The 20,475-nt window shown below is 48.0% G+C and overlaps 2 protein-coding genes across 2 annotated transcripts; one reads left to right on the plus strand and one right to left on the minus strand.

Annotated features, from left to right (window-relative positions):
* Positions 1 to 860: 860 nt before the first annotated feature.
* LOC135787468 (solute carrier family 22 member 7-like) lies at positions 861 to 18,624 on the minus strand. The gene is made up of 10 exons (XM_065297451.2): positions 18,081 to 18,624; positions 17,842 to 17,945; positions 17,604 to 17,758; positions 17,319 to 17,487; positions 17,048 to 17,171; positions 16,578 to 16,687; positions 16,239 to 16,453; positions 2,082 to 2,190; positions 1,783 to 1,989; positions 861 to 1,585 (listed from the first exon to the last, which is right to left on the minus strand). Exons 1-10 carry the CDS (start codon positions 18,459 to 18,461, stop codon positions 1,519 to 1,521), a joined length of 1,641 nt encoding a protein of 546 aa, XP_065153523.1. The 5' UTR covers positions 18,462 to 18,624; the 3' UTR covers positions 861 to 1,518.
* On the plus strand, positions 8,642 to 12,937 carry cuzd1.1 (CUB and zona pellucida-like domains 1, tandem duplicate 1). Its single transcript, XM_073812465.1, has one exon. It carries the CDS (start codon positions 8,927 to 8,929, stop codon positions 12,935 to 12,937), a length of 4,011 nt encoding a protein of 1,336 aa, XP_073668566.1. The 5' UTR covers positions 8,642 to 8,926.
* Positions 18,625 to 20,475: the final 1,851 nt, after the last annotated feature.

Below are 20,475 nucleotides of genomic sequence, written 5' to 3' on the forward strand. Positions count from 1 at the left end.
GAGTCTTTTTTGTCTTATTGTAAAAACCTTGACTTATGAAGTGGTTTAAAAAATGTGTCCGTTTTAAGCCAGAGGTTGCTTGTACTTTGGTCATTTAAAAAATGCTGAGGTTGTATACTTATCTAGGTACATATTGTATACTGAAAGAGTTAATGATTTGGAAAACTAGATTGGTTTAGGTCAGAAACGTCACTTACAAAATGACAATGCATTACTTCTAAATGTTAATTATTGTTTTTTAACCAACTAATTATTTCAGAAAAGAAAGGTGTCAGAATCCTGCCAGATCCTTGTTGGTATTTAGATCTAGTTTAGCATGGCAGGGTTCTGACAGTACATATGTTCTATGTGGGAGATGAGTGGTTTAGTATTGGTTTATTCTGACCATGCATTTCCCGGGTCTCGTCACTTTTTCCCCGATCCCTTACTTGTGATTATTTTCCAGGTGTATGTAATTTACTTTGTCCCTATTTATTGTCCTTGTGTTTGCTGTTCTGTGCACGTTCGTCTTGTCACTTATCCTGTTGGTTTGCCTGTAGTAAGTTGTGATATCTTAGTTGTAGTCTGTTTAGTGTTTTTTGTAAAGTTTAGTGTTTATTCAGTATCGTGTTTCCCTTGTCTTGCTTTGCCCCCTCGTGGGTTTTGTTTTCTGTTTTACCCCGTCTGTTTAATAAATTCCTTTGTTGTCAACGTCCGCATTTGGGTTCGTGTCTTGTGTCTCAAGAATCCTGACAAAAGGTACTTAAACAATTTCTGTACAATATGTTTGTAACAAATAAGAGGCATAGAAATAAATTCACAGCGATTCAAATCGAAATGTATTTCATTTTAAACGTTTAATATTAAATGCATTTGGCAGGCAAAATATGTTGTTGTTTTCTATACAGCTCTAATAGTTTAAATTTACACAAACACATTATAAGCACTTGGAAACAATCCAGATTACTGGTAAATAAACAGCATCACACAGTGGATCACACCTCTTTTTTTAGTCATCCAAGAAGTGATTTTCTACAAGAAGTGAACTCTACAATCAAAGCATTTAGCACCTGCACTGATAAAGCGATGTGTTTCTGTAACGTAGGGTCAAAGGTCTGCCTTCCACATGACTTTAACTCTCATAAACACATCTATGGCCATAGTTTGTAAAATGTTTCCTTACAAAAACCGTGAGTTTGTTTTGGAGCTTTAAAAGTAGGAGGACACTATTTAATGTCATATAAAGCTGAAAAGACTCGTTTGGCTAAAAAAGAAATCCTAGGATTACACCTATCCTAGGATTTCTTGTGGGTGGGTAAAATATTGGAAAAGAATCATTTTGAGATAAATATTTTCTTACACCCTCTATTTTGATATTTTTATCTAAGTCTTGGCCACTCTACTGATGAAAGACAGGGGTCATTTGGTGATTTAGAGTTTAGACGAGCAGTAAAAACATCAGTTGTTAAAACCATTAGGGTGCGGAGGATTGGAAGAGACAGAAACTGGAGGGCTACTGAAATAACATTGCAGCAATTGTCATTTTTCGTTTGTTGTAACTTTCTCAGCTTCATCCTGTTTTTCATAATGTTTAATGGGATTTTTCCTATGTAATAAAAAAGACACAGGACTTTAAAGAACACACAAAGTGAACACAATAACTATACAGTCTGTTTAATAACTTTACATTTGTTACATTTTCTGTAAGTTTGTAAAGAGTATTTTTTAAGTTTTAAAATATTTGAAGGTTAGTTATTGCTTCGTTATATGTCAAATGACACATTGAATCAGCTATATACTCACTTTGTACCCTCAATGTCCTCTATAGTCTCAGGTAGACACTTTCCTCGTGTCTCGGGTAACTGCCAAGCCACGAAACTACCAACGAGTGCCACAGAACAGAGAGTGATCTGAGGGAGATACCCCCAAACACTGTCTAAAAGTAAGACCACAGGAGCCAAAGCCACACCCAGACGACCCAAGAAGGAGTTATAACCCAGCCCATTTTGCCTGCGGGACCCACACAAATGTATTACACACACCCACACATATATATTGTACATACAATGTAAAGCTGTTATTAATTCTGACAGTGCAGCTACCTGAGAACAGTAGGGTAAAGCTCAGAGCTGTATAATACAATTGTAGCAAAGGCAGCAGCTGAGAAACCTTTTCCCAGTATAGCTACCACAGTACGACCAACCCACTGATCTGAATGAGAGAGAGAGAAAAAATCAAATTGTTGAAATTATAAAATGTTTGTTTTCAACTCCTAAACAGTTGTCCAATGATTTGATAAATAAATAATTGATTGCTGAGTATTGTAACCCTAGTTGAAGTAGCTGTTTAGTGATCATGATATTTTGGTTTGCATACCATTGCATGAATGAATGCCTGACACACAATATGTTATAATATTTATGATAACAATCAAATGATTAATTAGTTAGAAACTAGTTGCTATGAATAAAGGTGCCTTCAGTTGTCTTCTTATGAATGACTTGTTTGTCAGTGTTGCTAATGCAAAGTAGGCCCTTCGTTACCGGTTGCATGTGTCAGATTTTTGCATCCTGACTGATGGCAGCCTAATCTTGCATATAATGTTTTGTTCCCACAACCACTTAGTTATCACTTTCACCTTATTATCACTCTGGCAAGGTGCTCCAGCATGCTGGAAAAGGCATTGTTCGTCACCAAACTCTTCTCTTACGCCAGTGAACTTGGCATGCAGGTATTTGCATCCCCAAGCATACACGCGAGTATTTAACGAGCAGCAGGTGCAATACCAAATCAGCTTTTTTCGTTTTGAAAGCCGGCAGATATCTGCACGTCAGAATCTCTTTACCTGCTTGGAAAACTCTCTGTGTGTCTGAAGTTGGTTTGGATGGACAGCACCACAGCGGAGACTCGCAGTTTATTTCCACCTCTTTAATATGTTCATTTATTTTGAGTTAAGTGTGTGCGTTGCCTCTCCCCTGCGTGCTTCATCATCCACGGACGCCGACTCGGATTTGCTCCCTCCTTTGGGTAGGGTTGCGGAGCCCATGCTTGACCCTGAGATGGCGGCCATGTTCGCTCGGGGTGACAGCAGGAGGCTTAGGGTGGACGCAACCTCCCCAACTCAAATCGTCCCGCCTTCTCGCACAGACCCAGTGCAAAGTCAGGGAGGACAAGGAGCATATTCTACTGGTAAGGCCTTACTGGACCACCAGGAATTGGTTCCTAGAACTCATGCTTCCCATAACAGCCCTCCCCTAGTGGATTCCCCTGAAGAAGGACCTTCTTTCTCAGACAGGGGGCACATTATGGCATTCGAAGCATTTATCGCAGGCGGTATCTAACACTATCTCTGCAGCACAAGCGCCACCCACGAGACAGGCTTATACACTGAAATGGAACCTGTTCATTGAACGGTGTTCTTCTCAACGAGAAGACCTATGGAATGCCTGATCAGTGTTGTGCTTTTGTATCTTCAACATCGGTTGAGAGGAATTAAAGTTGAAATCACTGTGATTTCCGCTCACCACACCCTGATAAACGGTAGGTCAGTGGGTCAGCATGACCTGGATATTAGATTCTTAAGAGGTGCGTGATGGCTAAACCCTTGGGGCACCCATCTATTCCTCCTTGGGACCTATCCATGTTGCTGAAAGCCCTACAGGATGGTCCTATTCAGCCTCTGCACTCTGTGGGCTACGTGCCCAAGGTTCCCAACACTCCTTTTAGAAGCCAGGTGGTAAACCTGCAAGCGCTGCCGGCAGAGGAGGCAGACCTAGCAAAGGCTTTGTTATGTCCTGTACGTACACTGCGACTGTACGTGGACCAAACTAAAAGCTTTAGGACCTCAGATCAGCTCTTTGTCAGCAGAAAGGGAAAGCTGTCACTAAGCAGAGGATGTCCCATTGGATAGTGGACACAATCGCCCTTGCCAATCAGGAGCAGGAGCAGGGCATCCCATGCCCTTTTAATTTAAGAGCTCATTCTATGAGAAGTGGGCATTATCTTTTGCATTAGCTTGTGGTTCCTCGCTGACAGACATTTGTAGAGATACTGGCTGGGCAACACCTAACACGTTAACTAGATTCTATAGTGTTTGTGTCGAGCCTATATTCTCTTGGGTTCTTTCCTCAAACCGATGAGAACCCTAAAGGTCTCTACACTATTGGGCCATTATGGAACGCCATTAGTAAAAAAATGCCTACAAAAAAGTTTGGTACCCCTCCATCCCCTTGACAGTCGATGTTGTGGAGCATCGGCTGTCAGCCTCTCACTAAATGTATTCTCTAAAAACCTGCGTTAGACTAGGCGTTCACATTGCATCCCCCATGAGGGTTCCTATGTGTGTATTTCCTTGGAGTTAAAATGTACCACGTTTTCCCCTAGCAGAGTCCACTCTGCGTCTCTCTCTCTCTCTCTAGAATGTGATATTACTTAGAGAGTTTTCAAGGCTAATGACCTTTAGGGAGTGGCATTCCCTAGTTCCGCCTGAAAGGGTCAGCTTCAGTGGGGCTTTGGTAGGGATTCCCAATTAGTTGGTCACAATGTGACATCACAATGACCAACCGAAAGAGATCGTCTTGGTTATGAATGTAACCCTCGTTCCCTGAACTGGGGGAATGGAGATGTCATGTCGCCACAGTTTGTTGTTCCATTGCTGATACCAACCAGGCACTGATGCTCGACTTTCTTAGCAAAAATAGCTGATTTGGTATTGCACCTGCTGCTCGTTAAATACTTGCATGGCGGATTTAAATACCTGAATGCCAAGTTAATTGGCATTTTACTAGCTTCTCAAAGTAGATTGGTCCCCCAAAGCACGTTCCCAATTCATCCATCACGACGTAATCGAGACGTTCTTCACTCTAAAAATGTCTGGGTTATTGTACAGAACACATTCTTTATTTCTGACCAATCTGCGCTGTTAAACGTCACATTTTAGTATCGGTATAGCTTGCTTGGAACTTCAACTAAGGTGTTAATAAAAAAGTATCAGGTACTAAGTGCTGTACACACAGTGGACCCCCCCCAAAAAAGTGAGCTTTACCGGGACACACCATATAAAGCGCCAATAGTTAATAGAATGATTACAAGTGTCACAAGGTGACGATCTTTTGGGCGGAACCGAAAGTCGGGAAACTTTGGTTCCGCCCGGATGTTTCCGCCCAGACCGGGAAGAGGAAACACCGGACATCCGGTAGCATCGCGAGGGCTGTAATCAGCGAAATGGAGTACAGCTGTGGGCGTTTAAGAGAAACGCCGGTTGATTGGAGGATGGCAGCACACAGAGGAGTATTTTAGACCAGTGTAGATCACAGTCTGGGTGTCTAGTGTGTGAGTTGAGGTACGGAGCTGTGCTCGTCCGGTACACGTTGGCAGTTGGTTGCACTTTCTCTCTTTCTCTCTCGTAGTTCTCAGTGGATGCTACCGTAAGAGGAAGCCCTGTGGGTAGAAGAAAACACGAGATTGTGACACGCTTGGAGTAACCAAGGAGGAAGGAAACGAAGCAGTTTGTAAACTATTTTCCAAGAGGACCGCTGTGAGTATTGGCTCTGGATTTAACTGAAACATAACTACTAACCTGTGTATTATCGAACGCCTCCAGGAAGGCGGCCCTACCCCTGATCTAGCGTGGTAGGTGAGCCGCAGGAATAAGTGGATTGAGCAGCCGTAGCAGCAGAACCAAAAGCTCCGACCGTAGTACCATCGCCCCCATCCGACCTTAGTGAAGTGGAGGACGTCGGACGTCTTGTGTGTACACTTGTAGTGTGGTGGGTGAGGCTATGTCATTTTGAAAAACCTTTCACGTTGAAGTGGTGCTGTGTATTTGCTGTGGGTTGCTGTGCAAGTGCTGTGTGTCTTGTCAGACGTACCCCGCATCATCCTTCTACTGAGGAGGAGACGGAGAGGCTGACGGTTGTGAGTAACCTTAATTATTGTGTGCTGGGTGCGATTCAAGTGTAAAGTGACGGCGTGGGTTTTGGAAGGCGCCCCGTCTGTGTGTCGACAGTTACAGAGTGTGGCGGTGAAGACTTGGAAGCTGGCAGTGCATGTGTGAGTACCACCTCGAACCTGTATATTGCTATTTTACCTGTGTGTTCTATCTTGTGGCAGAGCGAGAGGCGAAGCAGTTCCGCCGCCCGTGGCCTCTACAAAGGGGCGCCCCTGTCCGGTATTCGATCGGCCTACGGGCATTGAGGATAGGGCAGCGCTCGGCCCGGTGAGACGGTGTGACAGTTCGCCCCTGCTGATCAGTGCATCCGCCGAGAGGGTTTTTGCCCCCGGCGACCCCTAGGAAAACAATCGTCGTTTGCCTTTCTGTGCAGGCCAGCTGTCGTAAGCCCGCCCTCGTATATTGTCGAACAGAACGCCGTACAACGAACTGTGAACAGCCATACCTGCCCCGAGCTGTAAACAGCAGAGAGGTGAGAAGTATCCAAGTTGCACTAACTGTGTTATTGTGTCCAAGCTGCCTGTAAAGGAAGAGAGAACGAGAGTGAACGTCAGTAGAACGAACTGTGAACAGTCATACCTGCCCCGAGCTGTAAACAGCAGAGAGGTGAGAAGTATCCAAGTTGCACTAACTGTGTTATTGTGTCCAAGCTGCCTGTAAAGGAAGAGAGAACGAGAGTGAACGTCAGTAGAACGAACTGTGAACAGTCATACATGCCCCGAGCTGTAAACAGCAGGGAGGTGAGAAGTATCCAAGCTGCACTAACTGTGTTATTGTGCCCAAGCTGCCTGTAAAGGAAGAGAGAACAAGAGTGAACGTCAGTAGAACGAACTGTGAACAGTCATACCTGCCCGAGCTGTAAACAGCAGAGAGGTGAGAAGTATCCAAGTTGCACTAACTGTGTTATTGGGTCCAAGCTGCCTGTAAAGGAAGAGAGAACGAGAGTGAACGTCAGTAGAACGAACTGTGAACAGTCACACATGCCCCGAGCTGTAAACAGCAGAAAGGTGAGAAGCATCCAAGTTGCACTAACTGTGTTATTGTGTCCAAGCTGCCTGTAAAGGAAGAGAGAACGAGAGTGAACGTCAGTAGAACAAACTGTGGACAGTCCTACACGCCCCGAGCTGGAAGCAGCAGAGAGGTGAGAAGTACCCAAGTTACACTAACTGTGTTGTCGTGTCCAAGCTGCCTGTAAAGGAAGAGAGAACGAGAGTGAACGTCAGTAGAACAAACTGTGGACAGTCCTACACGCCCCGAGCTGGAAGCAGCAGAGAGGTGAGAAGTACCCAAGTTACACTAACTGTGTTGTCGTGTCCAAGCTGTCTGTAAAGGGAGAAAAGAGACGGGAGTGAATGTCCGGAGAGTGACCTGTGGGAAAGAACCATACTTACCAAGAGCTACCAGCAAACCGACCGGTGAGGACGATCCTAGTCCAGGTTACACGAGCCTCTACGTCCCAGTCGAAATCTGTGGAAAGAAACACAAAGTGGAGTGAGAAGTGAAGTATCGGCCAACGTGACACAGGTACCGCAGTTAGAAGGAGAGATAACACCCCAAGTTCACACTATTTTGTCTTTGCCTCCAGGAGAGAAGAGGAGGGCGCCACGGATAGCGGAGTTGGCAGGAGCCTGTGTCCCCTGTCCCCTCTTCCCTTATATCTTGGTCACCAGCCCCTGGAACCCCCGTTGCCCTCTTCCCCCTTCTGCCACTTTTCCGTGCTGTGGTCTGCCTGGAAGGCAGAGAGGCAGCTAGTTTTAATTGCCCCTTTCCCCATTCCCCCAGTTATTTTAAATATTTAAATAAAGTTTGTTTTAATACTTACCTGCTCTCGTGTTGTTTGGTCATTGGGTTGGCTTTGGGGACCTCCTCGAGGTGGAAGTTGAGAAGGGGCGTGGCGTTAGGTTTAGTAGCCAGCCCCTGGCCGTGACAGATTTTGGCGTAGTCGGCAGGGCCCCACCTCGAGTTGAGTAACCAGGGTCGCCCAATGACCGACAACGCGGGGCCCGCAGCCCCACCCCGTGCCACGTCCATCATCATGGGTAGCCCATGGATGCAGAAGTATGGAGGAGCGGAGTCAGAGGTCCGACTGACAGAGTGGAAGGCCCAACTAGAATATTTGGCTGACCTGCAGGGCCTCAGCGCCGCCCAGCGGCTCCAGTTTGTGTTAAACTCCCTAGAGGGAGAAGCCCGGCGAGAAGTGCAAGCCGCCCCTGAAGCAGTTAGAGCCACCGCCCAGACCGTATTCCAGTTTCTCACCGAACAATATGGTGACCACACCCCTGTAGCTGTCCTTCGGTCCCAATTTTTTAACGTTAAGCAAGGCCCCCGACAAACCATTAGAGCATTTGCCCTGAGGCTGCGAGAGCAGTTTACCCGATTACAGGCCCGACGCGACCATGGGCTGGGAGACGGGGAGAACCTGCTACGTGACCAGTTCCTCCTGGGGATGAAGGAGGGCCCCGTGAGACAGAGCCTGCGGGTCCAGTTTCGGAGGGACCCCGGGCTCACCTTCGAAGACCTTAGGAAAGAGGCATTGGCCTTGGAAGGTGACGAGGTCGAAGTCAGCGAGGCTCCAGTATGCGCAGCGGTAAGCGAATTGGCACCCACACCACCTGAGCGGGCGGATTGGAAGCAGGCCTGGAAGGCAGAATTACTGAAAGACGTCCAGGAACAGATATCGGAGCTGTCTAAAGCTCTCCTGGGAGAGTTGCGCCAAGGAAGGGCGCGGGAGGAACCGAGGCCGGCCCCCCGAGAACGAATATACTCGGAGCGAGGCCGAGAGCCGCCCGGACGTCCAGACCGCTTTAACCGGCCCCGTTTTGAATGGGATGACCAAGGGCGGCCTATTTGCAATCGCTGTGGTAAACCAGGACATATCAGTCGCCAGTGTGGGCCTCGTAGGGCATCGGAAGGGGGTTTTTAGATCGGCCGGCCACAGTGGGTCGTGTGGCCGGGAACCCTCGGGAAGACCCCAGAAGAAATAATCCCAGGCACCAGATGATTGGGCATAGCCCAATAGCGGAGGTAAAAGTGTGTGGCAAGACAGTACAATGCCTGGTAGATACGGGCTCTCAGGTAACGTTGTTTGCAGAAAGCCTTTCACAAGAAATATTTGGGAAGAAAGGAGCACAAGGGGCAGAGGCCCCCTGGTTGACGTTGCGGGGTGCAAATGGCCTGGAGATCCCTTATGTCGGTTACCGACTAACGGACTTGGAAGTCCATGGGGTGTTAGTCCCCCAAAAAGGTGTGATCATTGTCGAAGACAGGTGTTTGGGTGCCCATCGAGCCCTACTAGGCATGAATGTCCTCTCTGAATGTTGGGAAGAATTATTTCAGGCTAGGCCTGGCCCCAGGATTCCACCTGCCGAGAGGCCCAAATGGGAGCGTGTAGTTGCCGACTGTCGTCGAGTCCAGATGGCCCAGGTCCGTAGAGACCGAGAAGAGGTAGGAAGAGTGATGTGTCGTTTTGCTTTGTCTATCCCCCCTAGAAGTGAGGCTATTGTGTGGGCGAGAGTGCCCCCTCGAGAAGTCGACCCGGAGGAGTGGGTATTGGTCGAGCCTCATGCAGACTGCCCTCAAGTGGAGGTAGCACGGGGCCTAGTGGCGGTCCGCCAGGGGAGAGTCCCCGTGAAAGTACGAAACGAACACCCCTATGCAGTCCACTTACATCGACACCAACGGCTGGCCCGACTAACGGCGGTCGCGCCCCATCAGGTGAGGGAGGAGAGAGACGTCAGTTTCCGTCAGGTGTGCCCCTCCGTGATTGAGGTGGCCCTGACACAGATGGATGCCCCCATGAGCAACAGCCAGAGTGAGGTGCCGGAACATCTTGAGGGTGAGTCGCTACGAGGGAAAAATTTGGAACCAGTACAGACACAGAAGCTCCAGGCGCTTCTTCGAAAATGGCAGCATGTGTTTGCAAGTCATGAGGAAGACTATGGGTGCACCAGAGTGGTGGAACATCATATCCCGACTGGAGACGCCGGGCCGAGCAGAGAGAGATATCGGCCGATTCCACCTACCCTATACACAGAGGTACGCACACTCTTGCAGGGCCTGTTGGAGCGAGGCATTGTTCGGGAGAGCAGTAGCCCGTGGGCGGCCCCCATCGTGCTTGTACAGAAGAAGTCAGGGGCCTGGAGGTTCTGTGTGGATTATCGTAAGCTCAACCTGGTAACCAAGAAAGACGCCTTTCCCCTACCGCGGATCGAAGACTCCCTTACCAGCCTCACACAGTCCGCATGGTATTCCACTCTGGATCTGGCCAGCGGGTATTGGCAGGTACAGGTGGCCAAGGCAGATCAAGAGAAGACCGCCTTCACGACCCCGTTTGGATTATTTGAGTGGGAACGGATGCCCTTCGGGCTTTGTAACGCTCCGGCCACGTTCCAGCGACTGATGCAGCGCTGTCTTGGAGGTCAGTTGATGAAGTCAGTTTTAGTATATTTGGATGATGTGATTGTGTATTCCCCAGATTTCGATTCCCACCTTCAGCACCTCGAAGAGGTCTTTCAGGCTACGGAAAGGTACGGGCTAAAGCTGCAACCTGATAAATGCCATCTACTGAGGCGAGAAGTTCAATTCCTGGGTCACGTGGTCAGTGCTGCAGGGGTGTCCGTGGACCCCGGAAAAGTCTCTGTTGTGAAAGACTGGGTTGCACCCAAAACCGTAAGGCAGGTACGATCATTTCTGGGATTTGTGGGGTATTACAGACGATTCATCAAAGGCTTTTCAAAGATTGCTAAACCTCTTAACCAGCTGTTGGTTGGTACAGGGCGAAACCGGGGACGTGGGTCGCCCTCAATCAACTGGGACGACCCTTGTGAGGCTGCGTTCCAGAAACTAAAGCAGGAACTGTTACAGGCACCTATTTTGGCATACGCAGACTTTACTAAACCCTTTGTTCTGTACACAGACGCAAGCAACCTGGGGCTGGGGGCCGTATTGGCCCAACAACACGAAGGAAGGGAGCGGGTGATCGCCTATGCGAGCCGAAGCCTCCACCCAGCGGAGAGAAACGATGCAAATTACAGCTCGTTTAAACTGGAGTTGCTGGCCTTGAAGTGGGCCCTAAGTGAAAAGTTTAAAGACTACCTTTGGGGTGCCAAGGTGACGGTAATTACGGATAATAACCCTCTGGTGCATTTGCAGACGGCGAAGTTGGGGGCCGTAGAGCAGCGGTGGGTAGCCCAGCTGGCCAACTTCGACTACCACTTGCAGTACCGACCGGGGCGCGAGCACACAAACGCTGATGTCCTTTCGAGACTGCCGGAGATGGACGACCCCGGGAGCCGGGGAAGAGGAGAGGAGAACAGCCCGAGGGAGGATTATATGATAGGGGCTGTGGATGCCCCAGGAGGACAGCAAGAGGCCGTCCCTGGGAACTGGGGGTGGGACCCCCGTCGATGGATGGAGAGGCAAGCCCGAGATCAGGATGTGAGTCAGGTGAAGACGTGGGTGGAGCAGGGGCGACGACCGACGTCGCCAGAAAGACTAGCCCAGACGGAGACGGGGAGAAAACTGCTGGGGCAGTGGGACAAGCTAGAACTGCAGGAAGGAGTGCTGTGCAGAAAGGTCGGTGACCCGAAATTGGGCGAGGAGGTGCGCCAGATTGTGGTGCCCGCCGATCAGACGACAGCATTAGTCTCGGCCTACCATGATCAGCTGGGGCATCAGGGACAAGAGAGGACCATATCACTGCTGCGCAGATTTTTCTATTGGCCAGGGCTGGAAGCCACGGTTCGTAGCTTGATCCAGGCGTGTCCCAGGTGTATGCTGTTCAAATCTCGGCGAGAGGCTCGAGCGCCGATGGTGCCCATCCAGGCTAAAGCCCCCCTCCACATTATGGCCATGGACTTCCTGACTCTGGGCCGGCCGCAAGACCGCTACCAAAACATCTTGGTAATCACCGACCTATTCACCAAATACGCATGGGCAGTCCCCACCCTCGACCAGACAGCTAATACCACCGCGATGGCCCTCTGGAGGAACGTCTTTCAGACGTTTGGATGCCCGGAGTTCTTGCACTCGGATCAAGGGGCCAACTTCGAGTCAAAGGTAATCCGAGAGTTGTGCCAGTTGTATGGGTGTACTAAGACCCATACGACGTCGTACCACCCCCAGGGGAACGGCAGCTGCGAGAGGTTCAATCAGACCCTGTTGGGGTTACTGGGGACCCTGGATCAACGGCAGCAGAGCGACTGGGTGAGTGCCTTACCGAATCTACTACAGGCATATAATAATAGTGTACATAGTACGACGGGGTATGCCCCTACTTACCTGATGTTCGGCAGACATGTGCGGATGCCCACGGACCTGATCTTAGGAGTGGCAGCCGGCCAGGAGGAAGTAAGCGTGACCAAGTGGGTGGGACGCCATCACCAGCGGCTACACTTTGCCTATGAACAGGTATCGCAGAGAATACGGACAACAGGAGAGAAGAACAAACGGTTGTACGACCGGACGGCCCGGGACGCCCCCCTGCTACCAGGAGAGAGGGTCTTGGCGAGGGACAACAGGCGCCAAGGCAAGGGAAAGTTAAGTGACCGCTGGGAGACCATCCCGTATGTAGTTTGTAGGCAGCAGAGACCGGGACAGCCGGTGTACACCATCCGGCCGGAAGGAAAGGCCGGCCCTGAGCGGGTGGTACACCGGAACATGATTCGCCCCTGCCCCAACTATCCCGAAGCCGCAGAGGAAAGGGCTGTGGAGCCGGTGCCGGCGGCCCCCTGGATGGGAGGATGGGCTGTGGTACCAGGCCGACCCGTGTTGGCGTTGCCCCCGGCTGCCCCGAGAGGGCAAGAGTTGGCACTTGAGCCAGCTGAACCCCCGGCCGCCCAGAGGCAGCGAGAGTTAGCACCCGAGCCAGCCGAACCCCCGGGACAACCAGAACCGGCACACGAACCAGCTGAACCTGATTCACCCGTGAGACGCTCCCAACGGGAGAACCGAGGCCACCCCCCTGCCCGCTACGGTGAGTGGACAACCCCGAGGCATTCTAGGGACTAGAATGCATTGGCGGGGGAGGATGTCACAAGGTGACGATCTTTTGGGCGGAACCGAAAGTCGGGAAACTTTGGTTCCGCCCGGATGTTTCCGCCCAGACCGGGAAGAGGAAACACCGGACATCCGGTAGCATCGCGAGGGCTGTAATCAGCGAAATGGAGTACAGCTGTGGGCGTTTAAGAGAAACGCCGGTTGATTGGAGGATGGCAGCACACAGAGGAGTATTTTAGACCAGTGTAGATCACAGTCTGGGTGTCTAGTGTGTGAGTTGAGGTACGGAGCTGTGCTCGTCCGGTACACGTTGGCAGTTGGTTGCACTTTCTCTCTTTCTCTCTCGTAGTTCTCAGTGGATGCTACCGTAAGAGGAAGCCCTGTGGGTAGAAGAAAACACGAGATTGTGACACGCTTGGAGTAACCAAGGAGGAAGGAAACGAAGCAGTTTGTAAACTATTTTCCAAGAGGACCGCTGTGAGTATTGGCTCTGGATTTAACTGAAACATAACTACTAACCTGTGTATTATCGAACGCCTCCAGGAAGGCGGCCCTACCCCTGATCTAGCGTGGTAGGTGAGCCGCAGGAATAAGTGGATTGAGCAGCCGTAGCAGCAGAACCAAAAGCTCCGACCGTAGTACCATCGCCCCCATCCGACCTTAGTGAAGTGGAGGACGTCGGACGTCTTGTGTGTACACTTGTAGTGTGGTGGGTGAGGCTATGTCATTTTGAAAAACCTTTCACGTTGAAGTGGTGCTGTGTATTTGCTGTGGGTTGCTGTGCAAGTGCTGTGTGTCTTGTCAGACGTACCCCGCATCATCCTTCTACTGAGGAGGAGACGGAGAGGCTGACGGTTGTGAGTAACCTTAATTATTGTGTGCTGGGTGCGATTCAAGTGTAAAGTGACGGCGTGGGTTTTGGAAGGCGCCCCGTCTGTGTGTCGACAGTTACAGAGTGTGGCGGTGAAGACTTGGAAGCTGGCAGTGCATGTGTGAGTACCACCTCGAACCTGTATATTGCTATTTTACCTGTGTGTTCTATCTTGTGGCAGAGCGAGAGGCGAAGCAGTTCCGCCGCCCGTGGCCTCTACAAAGGGGCGCCCCTGTCCGGTATTCGATCGGCCTACGGGCATTGAGGATAGGGCAGCGCTCGGCCCGGTGAGACGGTGTGACAGTTCGCCCCTGCTGATCAGTGCATCCGCCGAGAGGGTTTTTGCCCCCGGCGACCCCTAGGAAAACAATCGTCGTTTGCCTTTCTGTGCAGGCCAGCTGTCGTAAGCCCGCCCTCGTATATTGTCGAACAGAACGCCGTACAACGAACTGTGAACAGCCATACCTGCCCCGAGCTGTAAACAGCAGAGAGGTGAGAAGTATCCAAGTTGCACTAACTGTGTTATTGTGTCCAAGCTGCCTGTAAAGGAAGAGAGAACGAGAGTGAACGTCAGTAGAACGAACTGTGAACAGTCATACCTGCCCCGAGCTGTAAACAGCAGAGAGGTGAGAAGTATCCAAGTTGCACTAACTGTGTTATTGTGTCCAAGCTGCCTGTAAAGGAAGAGAGAACGAGAGTGAACGTCAGTAGAACGAACTGTGAACAGTCATACATGCCCCGAGCTGTAAACAGCAGGGAGGTGAGAAGTATCCAAGCTGCACTAACTGTGTTATTGTGCCCAAGCTGCCTGTAAAGGAAGAGAGAACAAGAGTGAACGTCAGTAGAACGAACTGTGAACAGTCATACCTGCCCGAGCTGTAAACAGCAGAGAGGTGAGAAGTATCCAAGTTGCACTAACTGTGTTATTGGGTCCAAGCTGCCTGTAAAGGAAGAGAGAACGAGAGTGAACGTCAGTAGAACGAACTGTGAACAGTCACACATGCCCCGAGCTGTAAACAGCAGAAAGGTGAGAAGCATCCAAGTTGCACTAACTGTGTTATTGTGTCCAAGCTGCCTGTAAAGGAAGAGAGAACGAGAGTGAACGTCAGTAGAACAAACTGTGGACAGTCCTACACGCCCCGAGCTGGAAGCAGCAGAGAGGTGAGAAGTACCCAAGTTACACTAACTGTGTTGTCGTGTCCAAGCTGCCTGTAAAGGAAGAGAGAACGAGAGTGAACGTCAGTAGAACAAACTGTGGACAGTCCTACACGCCCCGAGCTGGAAGCAGCAGAGAGGTGAGAAGTACCCAAGTTACACTAACTGTGTTGTCGTGTCCAAGCTGTCTGTAAAGGGAGAAAAGAGACGGGAGTGAATGTCCGGAGAGTGACCTGTGGGAAAGAACCATACTTACCAAGAGCTACCAGCAAACCGACCGGTGAGGACGATCCTAGTCCAGGTTACACGAGCCTCTACGTCCCAGTCGAAATCTGTGGAAAGAAACACAAAGTGGAGTGAGAAGTGAAGTATCGGCCAACGTGACACAGGTACCGCAGTTAGAAGGAGAGATAACACCCCAAGTTCACACTATTTTGTCTTTGCCTCCAGGAGAGAAGAGGAGGGCGCCACGGATAGCGGAGTTGGCAGGAGCCTGTGTCCCCTGTCCCCTCTTCCCTTATATCTTGGTCACCAGCCCCTGGAACCCCCGTTGCCCTCTTCCCCCTTCTGCCACTTTTCCGTGCTGTGGTCTGCCTGGAAGGCAGAGAGGCAGCTAGTTTTAATTGCCCCTTTCCCCATTCCCCCAGTTATTTTAAATATTTAAATAAAGTTTGTTTTAATACTTACCTGCTCTCGTGTTGTTTGGTCATTGGGTTGGCTTTGGGGACCTCCTCGAGGTGGAAGTTGAGAAGGGGCGTGGCGTTAGGTTTAGTAGCCAGCCCCTGGCCGTGACACAAGCACCACTAGTCTGTTATTGTACCTGAATCAGCATGACAGAGTGATCTCCTGCCTTGTCCTTATTAACACCTGTGTTAACCTTTTGTGAGGGCATCAGGGCTAAAAAGTAGTGAAGTGTTTCTTTTTATTGGGGGGGGGGGGGTGATTAAAATCATTTTTGTGGCAAAGAGGGACATTGCAATTCCTTTGATCACTTTCATAACATTCTGGATCATATGCAAATTGCCATCATAAAAACTGAGGCAGCAGACTTTGTGAAAATTAATATTTGTGTCATTCTCAAAATGTTGGGTCACGGCCGTACACTGTGCATCACTGTGTAAAGCCATAACACGCCCTCTAGTGTCTTGAATACATGATTTAGAGTGTCTGAATTACAATACACTGTATTTATTACATACATTTAGCCTAATGTTTTCTCAACTTAATTACCAATAAATCTGATCATATTTATTTTCATTGTTAGTCATTGTCCATCACTGGTCTTACCTCTGGGCATGAATATGTTTATCATGAGACTGATTCCTGCCAATAGCAGAGTGAAGGTAGATGTTTTGCGTCTGCCAATCTTTTCAAGCAGATAATAGATGCTCAGTTTAGCAGGAATCTCGATGGCTCCATACACAAACTGAGTCATGTATATGTCAAAACCAAAGCCTGTAATATTAAGGCTTATTCCATAGGTGGCAATAGCAACACAAAGCCTGTAAATATCCAATAAAAGCGATTAATGCACAATTTAATATCTAAACTATGTGTTTGTGCTATAATTAAACATGTATAATTATAGAATTTAGGTGAAATTATCCTTTAAGTTCAGTTACACACCATATGGTCCCTGTAAACAAAGACAATCTCCTCATTTTAGGGGTTCTGATGAGATCCAGGTAAGAAAACATTTTCTTTTCTGTGTCTGTTACAATAATGCTAGAGAGAGCCTATGGGAAGAACAAAGAATGAGCACCCCTTCCACCAAAACGAATGTATTATTGTGCAGCTCCCAGAATCATTACCACTTTTTATTACATTAACCAAGGCCTTGTATGTTGTTCTTTAATCTCCTAGGACCTAGCACTTTTTTGTTGTTTGCACCATAATACTTAATTCTGTGTAACTGGAACTTGTTGTACACAAACATGGAAAAATACAGTGCTTTATGTTCAAAGAAAAATATGTGGTTATTATATTTATTGGTTCTTCCTAAACCCAAAATAGCTGACAGAAATCGAAAAAAACAAAAACAAACCAAAGCTCAGGTCTTAGGAGGATAAACAGGAAAGAGAGAATATCCGTCTCACCTCAGGTTGGATGCTTGCACTAACGTTATCCCTACGATTCATAACGGCACATCTTTGAAGATAATAATGAGCTTTTTGGGTCTTTCCATGGACTATCAGCCATCGAGCTGACTCTGGAACCCACCTACATCAAAAACATTGGTCTGTGAAACACTGCAGAACTTAACAACACAGACTAGACTTGTACAGTATAGAAGGGTAGGCAGGACAACCCTTTTTGGAATTTTGCACGTTTCATTTGTTTTTGATTAATTTCTAGGAATGTATTCACCACCAGAGGATTGTGCTCAGAAGTACAGGTGAAGTGACGGCCACTGTCAACCATCTCCAGTCTCTCACACAGAATGCAATTAGAGACAAACCGGTGATCCCAAAAGTCCAACCCAAGCTGTCAATCACACGCACCATTCTTCTGTGCTGAATGTCAACCCATTCCACATCTAAAATTAAAATCACAAACTCACTGTAAAAAAATCAATGTTATTTGGAAACATTTATATAACTAAAATATTGCACAAACAGTGGAGTTGGAAAAGAAACCAAAAGTGATTCTCACTGAGTACAGATGAGATTGTAATGATGCCAGTGATGGTAAATCCAGTGAAGAATCTCAATACTGCAAACATGATGAAGGAGGAGGAAAAAGCGCTGGCCACTGCAAAACCCATTCCTGATAAATACGACAACAGCAGCGTCGGTTTACGACCAAATCTACATGCAGTACAGAACAACGATTAGTTATGTAAAAATTGCTTATTATTGACCTATGTTTCATATTTTTACTGAAATATCACCTATCACTCAAGTCTCCAAATAGTACAGCCCCAAACATTGACCCAACAAAGAAGACCGTGGCAGCTGCTTTATTCAGCCCTGTATTATCACACACCAGATCCCACTTTGCAAAAAAAAAGAGATATAGAAAACTGCTTTTTTTCAAATCTGTCATGAAATTGGTAAAAGCTGATCAATAAATGTACATATCAAAGAATGAAAAGTTTTTAGTAATATTTTTAATGCTTTTGTATCTTACCTGTGTGGCCAAAGTGCTGGTGAATGTACTGTTATCATACTCCCATCCATTCTGACACTGAACTACAGGAAGATCTGTGGTGTTGGATGAATTTGACAGCAGGTGAAACTGAGGATGAGAGAACATGAGACACGAAGCAAGAGTGCCATCTTCTTGTGTTGGAATACTGACAGTCAATCTCTCCTTCTGAGTCAGATTCCAAAAGATCCCATCAGCATCCAGGTGGCTGATGTTGCAGTGGTGAGACGGGATTGCAGTGATAAAGTTGCTAAGTAGGAAATGACATGGAAGAGTAAATCTCCCTATGAAACTGATGCAAATATTAATCATCTGGAACCTACCAAAGCCATTGATCTCAGTAAGCAGATCTTCAAACTTCATACTTCTTAATGATCGGAGTTACGTCTTTTCTGTGTTATTACAAAACGTCTGGCTTCTCTAGTGAGTATTTATTGTTATTTGAGAGGTTGGTAATTATAAGCCAGACATGCTTGTACTTTGACCATTAAACACTTGCCGTGGTTGTATGTGTCTGTGTTAATGCCAGTACATAAATGATTGTACTGTACCAAACCTCGTACTTGCCAGAAAGTGTTAAATGGTTTACAAATTCACAATATTAGCCACAACATAGTAACTTCTGTCTTCTAAAATTAATTACATGCAATAACTGGCAAAGAGGCAGCATAATAATGATAAAAATCAAACCGAATAGCTTTCAAATAAAACTTTTAATATTAAAGGAATAGTCTACCCTTTTGCCATATTAAACTATGTTATTACCTCAGCCTAGACAAATTAATACATACCTATCTTTTTTCAATGCGTGCACTTTACAGGGCGTTGTGAATGTGTTTGTCACGGTGATCCGTGTCATGTTTTGTGTCTGTTCTATATTGTCATCACCTGGACACTTGTTAATTATCACATCATTCATTCCACCTGTGTGTCATTAGTCTTTGTGTATTTATACCAGTGTTTCTGTCACACTCATCGCCGGATCATTGTCATTGCTTACCATGTCTGTTTCCTGTGTTACTGGTTCTGGATGTTACTATGTTTTTGCTACCCTGTTACTCCTCGTGTTTTTGTTTCCCCATTTTATTATTAAATGTTATTTATATTTTGAACTCTGCGTTTGCGTCCTGGCTCCCGTCCCGTGTCGTGACAGAATGATCCGGCCAGACTGGACGCAGCGGGTTCACGGAGGGCGGCTCCCCCAGGAGTTTCGTCGAGGGGGAGTAGTGACATCGGGGTTCATTCTCCACCAGCCCCGATGTCTCTTGGGGACCACCGTGAGCGATCGCTCGCTCCTGCGGCTCTGCGGGAGGAGGATCGGCCCAGGCGGTCCCCCAACGGTTGAGTCGTCGTCGTCGACGGTCCCTCGGAGGACCACCGTCCCGCTCGTAGGGGGATCCGGAACGGACCACGCCCGATCTTTTCCCCGGGGTGGCTACCGAAGTGAGGGTCCCCATTTCCGCGAGGGGACGGGAGATGACTTCCGGGGGGCATCGGATCGTCGGCGATTCCCAGGAGGGGGGTAATTCGCCTGCCTCGGTTCTCGGAGCGATCGCTCCGGTTCTCCTGGCGCAGTCCGGCCCACCGTCCTGTTGGTTTCATCCCGGCGGCTGCCGGCAGCGCCAGGGTCCTCAAGCACTCCACCCCTCCCTTGGACTCTTGCTACCAGACTTTTGTGTTTGTTTTGTTCATGTGAGTGTCTGGTAGCCACTCTTAGAGGGAGGGGTCATGTCACGGTGATCCGTGTCATGTTTTGTTTGTCTCTCCGATTACGTCACCTGGACATTCACGGACTGATTCATCACACCTGTTCCCTGTTAAGTGTCGTGTATTTATACTGCTGTCTGTTTCTCACCTGTCGCCGGATCATTGTCATTGTCATTACTACCCTGTCTGTTACCCGTGTCACATTTTGGATGTTCCTGTGTTGCTGTTTTACTCCTCGTGTTTTGTTTCTGTTCATTTTATATTAAATATTATTTATTTCATGGTGAACCCAGCAATTGCGTCCTCACTCCTGTTACCAGTCGTGACAGTGTTAGCATTTAGCCTAGCCCCATTCATTCCTATGGTACAAAAAAAAAGTTTTATTTTGTGGCACCATACTTACTGGTATAACTCCTCATGTAACAGTCTTTAAATAGGGAAAACACGGAAGTGTTTGGTGGCTTCCCTGTTTGGTACCATAGGAATGAATGGGTCTAGGCTAAATGCTAACACATTCAGTAAACGCTGTACAGTGCATGCATTGAAAAAATATAGATATGTATTAATTTGTCTAAGTTGAGGTAATAACATAGTTTAATATGGCAAAAGGGTAGACTATTCCTTTAAGTGTATTTGACAAGTGCATTTTTTATTTCCTTTTCTATACATT

The sequence above is a fragment of the Paramisgurnus dabryanus genome, chromosome 17, assembly GCF_030506205.2.
Source record: "Paramisgurnus dabryanus chromosome 17, PD_genome_1.1, whole genome shotgun sequence".
Lineage (NCBI taxonomy): Eukaryota > Metazoa > Chordata > Actinopteri > Cypriniformes > Cobitidae > Paramisgurnus > Paramisgurnus dabryanus.